Source organism: Cydia amplana, chromosome 16, assembly GCF_948474715.1.
Source record: "Cydia amplana chromosome 16, ilCydAmpl1.1, whole genome shotgun sequence".
NCBI lineage: Eukaryota > Metazoa > Arthropoda > Insecta > Lepidoptera > Tortricidae > Cydia > Cydia amplana.
The window spans coordinates 6,654,827-6,668,008 of NC_086084.1; the positions used below are offsets into that span (position 1 = coordinate 6,654,827).

General features: G+C 37.2%; 1 protein-coding gene across 2 annotated transcripts in view; it reads left to right on the top strand.

The window, feature by feature from the left end:
* Nucleotides 1–4,758: 4,758 nt before the first annotated feature.
* Nucleotides 4,759–13,182, top strand: part of LOC134655496 (membralin) — a 117,108-nt gene continuing 108,684 nt past the window's right edge. The window contains exons 1-6 of one of the 2 annotated variants that reach the window (XM_063510963.1): nt 4,759–4,982; nt 5,184–5,725; nt 7,216–7,528; nt 8,715–8,754; nt 9,089–9,323; nt 11,959–12,049. In XM_063510963.1, coding sequence (XP_063367033.1) covers nt 5,247–5,725; nt 7,216–7,528; nt 8,715–8,754; nt 9,089–9,323; nt 11,959–12,049 — 1,158 coding nt within the window. In that variant the 5' untranslated portion in view covers nt 4,759–4,982; nt 5,184–5,246. The remainder of the gene's footprint in view (nt 4,983–5,183; nt 5,726–7,215; nt 7,529–8,714; nt 8,755–9,088; nt 9,324–11,958; nt 12,050–13,182) is intronic. The other variant, XM_063510962.1, reaches the window with a different exon arrangement.

Consider the following 13,182-nt stretch of genomic DNA (forward strand, 5'->3'; position numbering starts at 1 on the left):
TTCGTCTCAAATGATAACGTCTTGTACTACCAGGCGTGGCTCACTCCGCGATTTCGTCGCTTTGCTACAGGTAGCTAAAAGTACATCCGTTCCACACCAATTTTGGTGGCTAGCCATTATAGCCGCGCGTGGCGCTGTCGCCACCTAGCGGCCATATCTGTGCTGATCGTAACAGACGCGTTTTGTTAGAGAGTGAGTCTTCTGTACCTAGTACAGTCACCAGCATAAATATATGACTGTGGGCAGCCGTGCAAAAATATCTGATGCTCCATTGGAGGCATAAGTATATGACGACACTACCTCGGTAAAAATATGTGATGCTTTGTGGCCGGCAAAAATATCGTTAGTCTGTATCCGCATAAATATCGGATCGGGTCGCTTTAAAAATATTTGACGACTCATAAAAATCAAAATTATGTGATTACTCTCATCTCGCATAAATATCTCTCCACTGGGAATGCAAATACATGGGATGGCAAACGGACCGCCTATATATCTGACACGAAATTATGAAATATGTCATCAATCGGCATACCTGGATAGCATTAGAACCTTAAATTGTATGAAGTGATTTGACAATTCACGAAAAGAGTGCAGACTTGTCATTGCATATGGCTGTCTCACGTATTTCATTTGCAATTTTAAATTGTGACATAATAAAAAATCAGGTATACTTTTAATAGAAGATGTGTAATAAACCTCCTTCTTACATAAAAAAGAATGATGAAGAAGTCAACTTGTGAGACTGTGACAAGGACAAACAATAATAGCGCTTTCGCTGCTACTCCTACTGAAAGATACATAAGACTATCCCGTTCGGTCATTTCCCCCACCCCTCATGCCAGATCCAGTTATATACTAGATTCATGATACGTTCAAATTTACAAATAAATTATATCCATTTTTATTCCGTCAAATCGATGATAGAATATAATGTGAGACAGACATATACAATGACAAGTCTGCACTCTTTTCGTGAATTGTCAAATCACTTCATATAATTTACGGCTCTATACCAAACATGTATGGTTCGTTTTTGAAGGTCGATAACATATTTGTGATTTCCCAACGTGTCAGATATATAATAGGCAGTCCGTCGTCCATCCGATGTATTTGCTTTCACAGTGGAGAGATATTTATGCCAGATGAGAGTAATCACATAATTTTGATTTTTATGAGTCGTCAAATATTTTTAAAGCGACCCGATCCGATATTTATGCGGATACAGACTAACGATATTTTTGCCGGCCACAAAGCATCACATATTTTTACCGAGGTAGTGTCGTCATATACTTATGCCTCCAATGGAGCATCAGATATTTTTGCACGGCTGCCCACAGTCATATATTTATGCTGGTGACTGTACTATTATCTTCTACTATAAAGGGAGCCATATTTTTAGGAAAGAACCTACTCTTTCAGTTTTTTCGCGATTTTCGAAAACTGTTCCTGTTTGTTATTGATGTTGTTACGTTTCAATTTAGAAACTATACTTTTAGTATAATTTTTATAATAATATGTATAGGTACCTACCAAGTACCTACTGCACCTACAACACCAAAAATTTCAGTAGATCTCAGTCAGTCATGGGCCTATTTCTGCCAACAAACTGTTATACAGTTTGGCGGAGGTTGTACCTATTGTGTAAAAATATGCTGTTCCGTGAATATTTTTTTTTATAAAATTTGCGCACATGTGGATGACATATCAAAATTATGCAAAAATCCTATCCTTCATTATTCCACTATTCCTTATGTACCTAACTAGATAGATATATTTATATGTAGTTATTTGACATAATGTACCTACTACCCAAAGAGTAGGTATATGATACTACCTAACCATTTTCGCGCTGACTGTCTACGGTATGCTACGGTCTACGCTATAAAATATAGGCTATTTCAGAAACCTGTTAGGTACCTCGTTAGTGAATAACAACTCAATCAACCTGCCATTAAATCACACGTGAACACCATTAATGTTCACGAATCGTTTCACCATTGTCATTCCGTTCCCAGCCAAGCCAATGCTCCAACTTTATAGAATTAAAAAAAAACCGGCCAAGTGCGAGTCGGACTCGCGCACGGAGGGTTCCGCACCATCAACAAAAAATAGAGCAAAAAAATCGTGTTTGTTGTATGGGAGCCCCCCTTAAATATTTATTTTATTTTATTTTTAGTATTTGTTGTTATAGCGGCAACAGAGATACATCATTTGTGAAAATTTCAACTGTCTAGCTATCGTGGTTCATGAAATATAGCCTGGTGACAGACGGACGGACGGACGGACAGCGAAGTCTTAATAATAGGGTCCCGTTTTTTACGGAACCCTAAAAAAACTAAGGAGTCTCGCACAATTTAGCTGTCAGTCAGCCCTATGGTTCTGTAAAGGTTTTGTCTGACATGTGCATACAATGATCCTTCATAATGTTCACGCTGTGTCCGGGCATAAAAGTCCCCTATTGTATTACAAATAATCCGTAAAATTAATGGCTTCTCCTTTGCGTAGGAATTAAAGCTGTGAAAAAATTGCCTTAGAGAATTTTTGGATTTCATTTTGTCAATATCACCTATTCAGTTTAGAGCTTTGAATAAGTTTTCGAAATTGGCAATGCAGCTTTGAATAAAGCGTAGGCAATATGTATATTTTTACAGCGTTATTCATAAACGTCTGCTGAGTTAATCAGCTGATGATCATTGTTTGTCCCTCTCTATAGCATAACGACAGATAGGGAGAAACGACGATCATCAACATCATTAGCAGCAGTTTATGATTTTTATGAATAACGCCACATCTAAGAAAGCTAAATAATCCATACATTGTACTTAGTTAACGTGGTTAGTTAAAATAGTTATTTTCGATACAAGTGCGAAAAAGAGGAAATTCGAAACGAGTGGCGATAAATTAAAACGCGACCGAAGGGAGTGTTTTAAATCGACACGAGTTTGCGAATTACCTATTCGCACGTGTATCAAACAACGTTTAGGTACATATGGCACTTTAAAGTTTCGACATACGCACGAAAAGTGCTATTTTACGCACTATAGTGCGGAAAAGTAGCCCCATATGTACTGTAAAAACAATTTAAACATCACTTTCAGCAAAAGCTTCTAAGCAAAGTTTGAACCTACATTATAGGGTTAAGAAAATTACACCATTTCGAACTTCCAATGAGCGCCGAACGAACATTAAAGAAAGTAACTACCCAAAAAACAAAAACAACCCCATGGGTTTAGTGATTTCATACTCCAAAGTACCTACATCCTGATTTTTTTAGTGTACCGCACAAACTTTGTTCGCGGTACACTTATGGGATCACATCGGTCTTGCAAATCAGTTAAATGCGTTTTTCTCAGAAACCATTTGACGTAGATAGCTAAAATTTGGAACAGTTATAGTAATTACCAGCACTAACATTTTTTCAACAGAAAGTAAAATCAGTCAGCACACACCTTCAAACGTTTTCATATGGCGAATGACTCCCGCGGAATGAAAAGCTAAAAGTAGGTATGTGGGTGAGCCAAATGCCTGGCTGTAAGTAGCCCTTTGGTCAAAAACTCAAGGTATTATACCTACGCTGCCTCTGCTGATCTAGATAACTGATAGGAAACTATAACAATGAAGGCTTACCAGCGCCAGTGTGTAGCATCAGCGATTATAGGTTTAGGTGCGAAATTGTCCCATTGTTGTTGTTATACTGTTAAACAGTAAAATAAATTAAATATAAAACATAATAAAAAATATGAGATACATTGTCGTTAAATGAACTTAACTTTCGGTCTACAATCGCCATCTAGCGGTACGCCTCTGAATCACCACAAACGGCACAAACCATAGATCTAGTATTATATAGATGAGCGATACTCGTGCGCCTGTGAGGGACAGAACATACGCAATGCGACAAAATTAAACACACGTTTTAACACTTTTAACATTTCTGACAACATACCAAAATAACCCTACGTAATTTGGTCATGTTATTTGTTACCCATCATAAGCCTTGGAGGATATAATCAAACGGAGACGCCATGTCTGTAATTTTCTGTACAAAACAGTCTGCCGATTTTTGCGGGGGAGGGGAACGTCAAATGTATGCGTAACGTAAAAATAGCCATGTCAGATAAACGTCAGTCCATACATTGTGTATGACCGTTGGCCGCCTATTTTCGACAGAGGGGAAAGCCTGTTAATGGCTACTCCGTTTAGTTGTATCCTCCAAGTCATAAGCCATACTGAATTTACGGCAGGGATTTAAAAAAAAGTGAGACTGTGACAAGGAAAAACAATAATAGCGCCTTCTCTGTTACTCCTACTGAAAGTTCCATAAGTGCATTTCGTTCGGTCATATGGCCCCTATGCCACAAACACATTCTTCGCTACTTTAATAGTTTTAATGATAATTAATAATCTTAAAAACCGATGGAAACAAAAAGAAAAATGTATTATCCTTAAATTATAAAGCATTAATATGTTTTCTTATATTCACCTTAATATGTATAGCTGGTCAACCAAATCTGCTCAGTAAAAAAAGGCGCGAAATTCAAATTTTCTATGGGACGATATCCCTTCGCGCCTACATTTTTCAAATTTGCCGCCTTTTTCTACTACCAAGATCTGGTTGATCAAGTATAATTCCTATATTTATTTGACTTTAATGTTGGCCAACTGAAATTTGTCTGTAGCGGAATCTAAAATGGTAGTATTTTTTGTTAGTGAAAGTAAACAAATCTGTCTATGGTTATTTAAAAACATTCCATGGTCAAGATCCAAAATCTTCTCAACCCGTATCCAATGACATGTCAAGAATTTGACAGTTTCACATATTTATCCATATTTTCTCACTAGAAAGTGACTTGTGTCTAAGGATTTTTATTAATTGAAATGAGTGTTATACGTTCCATAAATTAAGCCGTGTCCCTAAAATACATGCCTTGATGAAAAAATTGTATTTATCATCTAGAAAACTGTTTTTCTAAACGGAGGTCAGTCCCTTCTGTTTCGATTATGGATATTTTTTGTTGATACCGATTCCAACGTCATTAATAAAATTAAGGAAACCTGACAACAAACATAGATTCGATCGATGTTATTGTTCCACGTATTTGGCAACTTTTGGACCTACGTCCTCTAACAGTGACAGGAGGTTAATATGTGAAGTGTTCTACTATTATTTCTTCTTCTAGGTGGCATGCGTAAAATGCGATTGAGATAGTGCGTTTACCATCGAGTACACCAAAGTTGAAGCCATGAGTAATGCAGGAGGCCCCCAGATAATGAATAACTTGCCACCAGGAGTGAATCCTGAGAACAACTTGCTGCCAGGAGGGCCAATATTGAATGCTACAATGAATCGAAATAGGAATAATAATCAGAATCCTCTATTCAATGTGAGAGAAAGGCTGTTTCACGCTTTGTTTTTTAAGTTTGCTGTGGCCTATGCGAGGACATTTCCGAGGCCAGTAAGAAGATTCTTTGAGTTCCTGGTGCTGTTGAAAGCTATTGTAGCTTTCTTCGTGCTTGCTTATATTCATATAGCATTTTCGAGGACACCTACAACCTGTTTGAACCATGTGAAGGATTCATGGCCACGGGATGGCATACTGCGTGTGGAAATATTAAGGAATCCGGCTCATGACTATAGCATTGAGCAGAGTTATGCTAAGGAAAATAAATTGAAAAAAGACAAGGATGATGTCCCAATGTTGGGCATTCTACATACTGAAGGGTGAGTGATAGATATTATTCTTTTATGTTTATTTGTTTCTACAATTGTTCAGTGTAATGTCAATACTTAACAACGTCAATTAGAAATTTTATATCTACAAAATGTTGTTTATTTGAGTGTTGTTAGTATTGCCAGTGTATGATAAGGACCCTGACACTTAGGCACTTTTTCATGAATAATTTTTTGTGCACTATCTGGCATGACTTGAACAGGTTTGAACCCACGATTTTTTATCCACCACACACAAACAAAACATTAAGACATATATTGTATCAAAAGCTAATTTTCCAGTTTTTAAAACCAATTGTGAAAATGTTAGTTTATCTGATGTTCACAATAAGACTCTTCACACCTCTCAAATCAAACAATATTCAAGTTCACTAGTACTCAAGTTTGCATATGTCTTGCAGGACAACCCTGACATTTAAGTGATTTTGTTTAAGCCTATTAGAGTTAAGTCAGAAGATTGCAATTTTATTTCAATGTCATTGCTATGTGGTGATTTTTGCAATAATTAATACAGTTAAACTCCATTGTTTAAGAAAATTTCAAAGGGTATTATTTGAAGAATAGCTTCCCTTATTTTAATCCAGTTATTTTTATTGGCATTTCATTAACATCTGCATTTCCTGTCTTAACACTTGGTTTGGTACAGAAACACCACATGGGTTAAAAGATTGTAAGAACCTATATAGGAAAGCATATTGCTATACAATATTTTTGCCTTAGTCCTAGTATCTGAGAGGACTACAAATACACTTGTACTTAATGATATTGCCAGCTATTTCAAACTTGCCTCAAAACTGTCTAACTCTCCTCATCTTATTAGCACAATTTAGAATGTGCTTTTCCCAGTTAAGTTAAATCTTTACTTAACATGTTCACTTCAGAAGGGGGTTGAAAGGCCCCACGCAAAGTATTGTTAACTATGAGTTCCACGAACTGCCGCAGCAAAGGTGTAAATTACCTTTTTTTCGTTGAAAATGTACAAAGTACAGCCAAGTGTAAAAATATGGGTGCAGAAATCATCTCAAAAATATGTCCCATGGCTTTCATGTCAGCGAATAATTTCATTTGTCTACAACCATATTTTTACACTTGCCTGTACAATAGATGCAAGAGAATATTATTAGGTATGTGACACTATTTTTTAAATTCTTTTGATAAAGCTGAGACATCAAATGAGGCCAACATTCATGCATAAGCAATAATTATGTCACAAAAGTATTTATGTTTAATTAGCTAAGTAGACATGAATACTCACTGATTACAGTAATTCAAAACTTTCCCTAGTGACTAAGGTGACCTTTACTTAGGATACTTTCACTTAAATTTTAGTATTTGCAATTTCTTTGTGAGCTAAGTCGTGAAGTAGCAATTGTTTTCAAGCTGTAATAAAAAGAGATGCTAGACTACTGTCTCAAACTCATTAGACCACCATGGCTCTAGTAAAAGTTGTTGTTTCTACATAATTTGTGTACACTTTTCAGATTTGTCAATATTGAGTCATCAACCAACAATGAAATCAACCGTGAAGAGTTTCTTGCCGATGGCACAGACTTTGGCAACCTAACTGCAATACGTTACGAGAGTGATGATGGTCTCCGGGAGCGTATTCTGGAGACTGCCTATATAAAACCCAAGTCTGAGAAGGTGGATACCGCTCCGGTCCAAAAGGGGGATCCAGACGATGCTGATCTCAATGCTACAATAGTTTCCGGAGAGGATGTAGAGCCTTCATCATCGATTTGGGATGGGATTATGGGGCTGGTGGAAGATCTTGACAGAGAGAAAGTTTTAGAGGTAAGGAACAAGTTAATTAGGAGTTTGAGAAATCATCTACACTATTGAAAGTTCTCTTGTGGCTTTGCTAAGGAATCTTTGAGTCCCTTCCCAGTTCTGGATGCCGTGGGAGCTGACAGATTAAACAAAATGCAAGCAATCTTGGTCTTGCTAATGCATATAATATGCATATATATATATATATATATATATGGGGCCCGTTTCTCAAAAGCTTTTGTAACTTGTAATACAAGCTTTCTAACAAAAGCTGTCAAATAGTGACACCCACTTGTATTAAAAATTACAAGCTTTTGAGAAACGGGCATTTTACCGTAGAATGGCAGGGATGTGACTTGAGATTTATGAGTAAATATATGTTTACATTTTATGTTAAGAATGTAGTAATTTAAAGTGTATTTTATGTTAATACAAAAACGTATGTAGGTTAATATTGACGTAAAATGCTAATTTTATTAAACACACTAACTGTTAAATTGTCCGTTTTATATACAACTATGGTTAGTAATAAGTAATAGGTATATTGACAAACCAATTCAAATACATCTGTATTGTTTAAATTTTAAGAACGATTTTTAGTTTGTTTTGTTGCTTTTATAAGGCGTATAATGCGTACATTAAATATACAAAAACAACCGATCTCCGCGCCAGTGGTATACCATACGACAATTGAATTCAGAAGCCTATATTTATACCTATCTCTATACGAACATAAATATAAGTTATATTTTTTTTAAACACTGAGTAGCTTTTTACATTCTAAGTACCTATTATATTTTGAGTCTGAATAAAAACAAACACAACCGCTAAAATAAGGTCGTAGCGCCTACGGGTCGATAACATGGGTTTTCCAGTATGTAGCGAAAATGATTTCTAGATACAAAACGCTGAATGGGTTAAATTTTAAAGTATAAATAGTAGTGTTCATCTTACTCATAGTTAATGTTTAAACTAGTATTTAGAACAACATCAAGCTTAGAAGCCCCGGGTACCTAGCCAAGATGCCATACGTTCGCTCCATAACGAACGATACGCTAATGTCTCTCTGTCGCACTAATATGTAAGAGTGATTGAGAGGCAGATAACGAAATGTCGATTTACGTTTTTCTTGGTAGGCTCTCTTCTCTAATTTCTTAGATCGTCCAAATACATGACATCTCTCATTGTTAAGATGTTCGTTTTGTTGCAGGAATCTCTGGATGAAGGAGCCTCAAATGATTCATCGAAAGGTATATTATTATCTTCAGTTAGCATCCCATCCTTTATGAGTTTATGCCAATATGTAATCCATAAATCAATCTTAGACAATCTCTCTAAAAGTCAGAGTCATGTGTCAGAGACCCACAACAAAAATAGGGAAATAATGGTTTCAGTCAAATCTCACAATACTTTAGTATGATGGGATGTAGATTCAAGTCTCCTGATATATTTTTATAAGGGCACAACTCGGAAGCATAAAACATTGCCGCACCCAAAATCCCGGGGCATGGTTAAATTTATAATGGAAATGAACACGATAGCTCGAAATAGTAATGATATTTCACTTACTTTATTTATTCATAGATGACGACTACATATTGGAGTACTCCCTCGAGTACGGTTTTCTGCGGCTCTCGCCAAACGCGCGCCTGCGTCTCAAGATCCCAGTGAAGATCGTCACGTTAGACCCCAGCAAAGACGAGTGCTTCGGCGATCCCTTCTCGAGATTCGTCCTAGACGAGTTTCTCGGCTATGACGATCTGCTGATGGCGTCCATTAAGTCTTTGGCCGAACAGGAGGATAACAAGGGATATTTGAGGTAATAACGCAACCCGAAGACTTGGTCCACGCCATATGCAGGTCGGAATAGCCCAGAAACTCACGCAGAACGAATCTTGTAAAGGGGTCTCAAGTGACGAGTTTCATTACGATCTTGAGACGAAGTTGTGCGCAAAGTTACGATATATTTGGGTGTATCAACTTTTTCTTGTCACTGGTTCCTTCACAGTCGCCTGGGTAACTCTTTAAATCCAACACTTTAAACTCTCGCGTTTTGTACACATATTTAATTACACAAACGGGTCTGCCGCGATATAATTTCATTGTTTTTTTTTTCATTGAAAATGGGCTTAATGGGCTGGGCTTTTTACCTTTAATTCACCTTTTGTTGGGACGTCAGTCTTCCCGTGACCACAGCTGGTGCAACTCAGCTGAAACGTCGGAATTAAAGGTAAAAACAATGAAATTATATCGCGGTAGACCCGTTTGTGTAATTAAATATGTCTTTAAATCCAAATTTTATGGCAATTATTCAAACATACGTTTTTGTGGTAGTAAGTCCTTTCCACAATGGGTCATCTACCAAGCACGATGAAGTTACGTGGTACAAGAGGTTTTCTAAAAAACTGCGATACTAGCTAATTGTTACCTGGCTAATGGGACAGAATAATAACGAGAAATAGTTGATTCACCAATCAATAATACAATCGAACTAGGACAAATGGTGCAGTCTCGTGGACAGTCCTGAAATGTACAATGTTTTTAAATGGGTGCTTTAATGTCCAGACCATTTGACGTTTGGGGACATCGAGAAACTGCCGCCGTCTTGGAAAATGTGTTTCATCTTGGAGGAATTATCCTTTTACTGTGAATCTATGCACTCTATAAAACTTACAGAAAGCACTTGAACAAATGAGGTTTTTCGTCAATAATTTTCCAGGAGAGATTCTCATAGAGTCTGTGCGGAAAGAGAAGAGTCGTGGAAAGGAAACCTACTTTTATTTATTATTACGGTTAAAAGTAGGGTAATGGGTTTATGAGTCGACGATTTACTTCAACTTGTAGTTGTAGCCTAGGCTACTGGACGGATTTCTATAAACGACATATCGTTAGAATCCTCTTTACTGGACAAGGTGTTTAAATGCAGTCGGGGAAAAAGGTAAATGATGAAAGTACGATTCGTAAGCTCCCAAGTTTTATTTTAAGAGTCTCCCCTGAAAAGTTATTAACGAAAAACTTCGCTTTTTTAAGCTTTGTCTCTGATGTGTATTTTTAACGTCGTAAGCTGTAATTTACCCCTCAGCTGTGAAAACGCCCCTCGGGCTCGAGCAGTTTTGAAACTACAGCAATACAAGGATGAAGGTGAAATACTGATGTCACCTGCTTGCCACAGGGGATATGCTATAGTTATAATGTTGCCCAAGTCCATATTTTCATAGAAAGCTTAGATTCAGAGTAAAAGGCGTAATTTTACAGGATAAAAACATTTTTAGATGGTGGCGGTTTCTCAAAAGAACTAGACATTAAAACGGCACTTTTAATTATATTAACATGAATACCATATTTTGGGACGATTTTAACTGTGTACTAGTTCGATTGTGTTATAAACAGTGATCGTTAATTTTCCAGCAATTTTGGTGCAGCATTGTTGGTTAAAAGCATCTGTATGCCTTACTCTAGGTGGAATAGATAATTAGGGTTAATAACAATAATATTAACCTTAACCAATCCTCTCCCTAAAAAAATAGAAGAAAATCCTTTATTTTTTCTATGCTGCACCAAAATTGCTGGAAAATTAACGATCACTGGTTATAAATAATAATAATATCGTGACTTTATACACAACTTTGTCTCAAGATCCTAATGATGATTGTCACTCGAGGACCCCTTTACAAGTTTCCAAAATTAGTTCTGAGTGAGTTTCTGGACTATTCCAGCCTGTATATGGCGTCGATAACGTCTGTCAGCGGCCGAATATTTGGCAGAACATTTTGAGTCATTCACTCATATTATAAAAAAATATTCGCATATATTCGTGCAAATAATGTTCCTGTAATGTTTATTAAGATTAAAAAAACTAAATTATTATTTGTAATCAACAAATGCTTAAAAAAGTTGTTCTTTTATTACAAGTTCCCAAGAAAACAGTAGGTACATTTTTAATTGTTCAATTGTTCTTTAGACGTAAATATGATTGACAGGTATTCGGTATACTGCCGAATAGCAATATTCGGGAAAGTGGCCGAATACGCCGAATGTATAAAATGAGTAAATGTCATGTTTAATCATAGAAGGTAGCATCCCATAGAAGTGGTCTACGCGTGCCTCCGTGAGGGACAAAACATATAAATTCGACCAATCATCCATACTATAGCTGGTCAATCAAATCTTGTCAGTAAAAAAGGCGCGAAATTCAAATTTTCTATGGGACGATATCCCTTCGCGCCTACATTTTTCAAATTTGCCGCCTTTTTCTACTGTCAAGATCTGGTTGACCAAGTATAATTTATGGTGGGGAATAAAGAAAAATGTGAGACTGTGACAAGGTCAAACAATAATAGCGCTTCCGCTGCTACTCCTACTGAAAGATACATAAGACTATCCCGTTCTGTCAGTTATCCCCACCACTCATGCCCAATCCAGTTTAATACTAGATTCATGTGTTTTATCAACAGGAATGTGATCACCGGCGAGCACTACCGCTTCGTTTCGATGCTGACGGCCCGCAGTTCTTACATTGCAGCGTTTTTCATCATGCTAGTGTTTGTGAGTACCTACCGTGTTCAAATTAAGATAGTGTGACCTCTATGGAACTTTATTTAACAAACAGTGACACCAAGGTACTTCAACACTGCGCAATAGGTAGGCAAATAACTTTAAAATTGCCTACTTTTTGTGTAAAAAGGTGGCCTTTTAAAGTTTTAAGAAAAAATAGTTAAATATCTTTGTATATTCAAGAGCGTCAAACAGGTGGTCTTGGATCTCCCCGACATTTCATTTCATATTAATCCTTAGAAATACAGCCGTTCACATTTGAAACTTACCTAATTCGCTTCGTGCATGAGTGTAGCGCCGCCCTAGTGGGTGTGGGACATTATTATGTATTTGACAGTTGGCAGCTTCCAAATATGTAGTATGAAGATGTCATCCCATAAAAGTTTATATTTTCACCACGTCGTGTGTTGGTGTCGCTTGTATTCACACCACCACCAACTTCGCACATAGCCACAGACACTAAATGATGTCCATATGCACCCTAGGGTTTTGTGATCAAAATTTCGGATGAGTTTAGTTGAATGTTGATATTAACGCCATCTCGAGTCGAGTAGTGAAAGTTATTGGGTACATAAGTTCGATGCACGAGGAAGCGGCGAACTGCGAAGTCGTCTGTGGTAAGCGCCACCTGGTGCGCAATAGCGGTACTCTGAACTTAGCGTGAAGTTTTATCGGTCCTTGTGCATACGTACGTACCTACATACCTCATAACAGTATTCAGCTACGATAGATGGCGCCGTCGTCTTATGTTTTACCTCCGCGACCCAGGAGCATATATTTTATTTTACGTGTTTCGTTGTCTGCCATTCTTCAACCTACCAACGGAGTGGCAGCTGACGTCCACTATAATTCATTACGCATCGTCCTTAACCACTTTACGAGATTTCGCCGGTCATTTAAATCTGTTCGTGGCTCGCGGTCTAGAACGGAAACTGTATCTTCGTTTAGCGTCAGTGAGATTTCGTTTGTTTATACATATGATGAATGTTGCCAGTGTTCCACTCATTTCCAAAACGTAGTTAATAGAAAAATATCATAAGAAACAACTTGTTAAACAGACAGACGGACAAACTGACATCTGGTGTTAGACTATAAACACCTCTCTTCTTGCGTCGGGAGTTAAA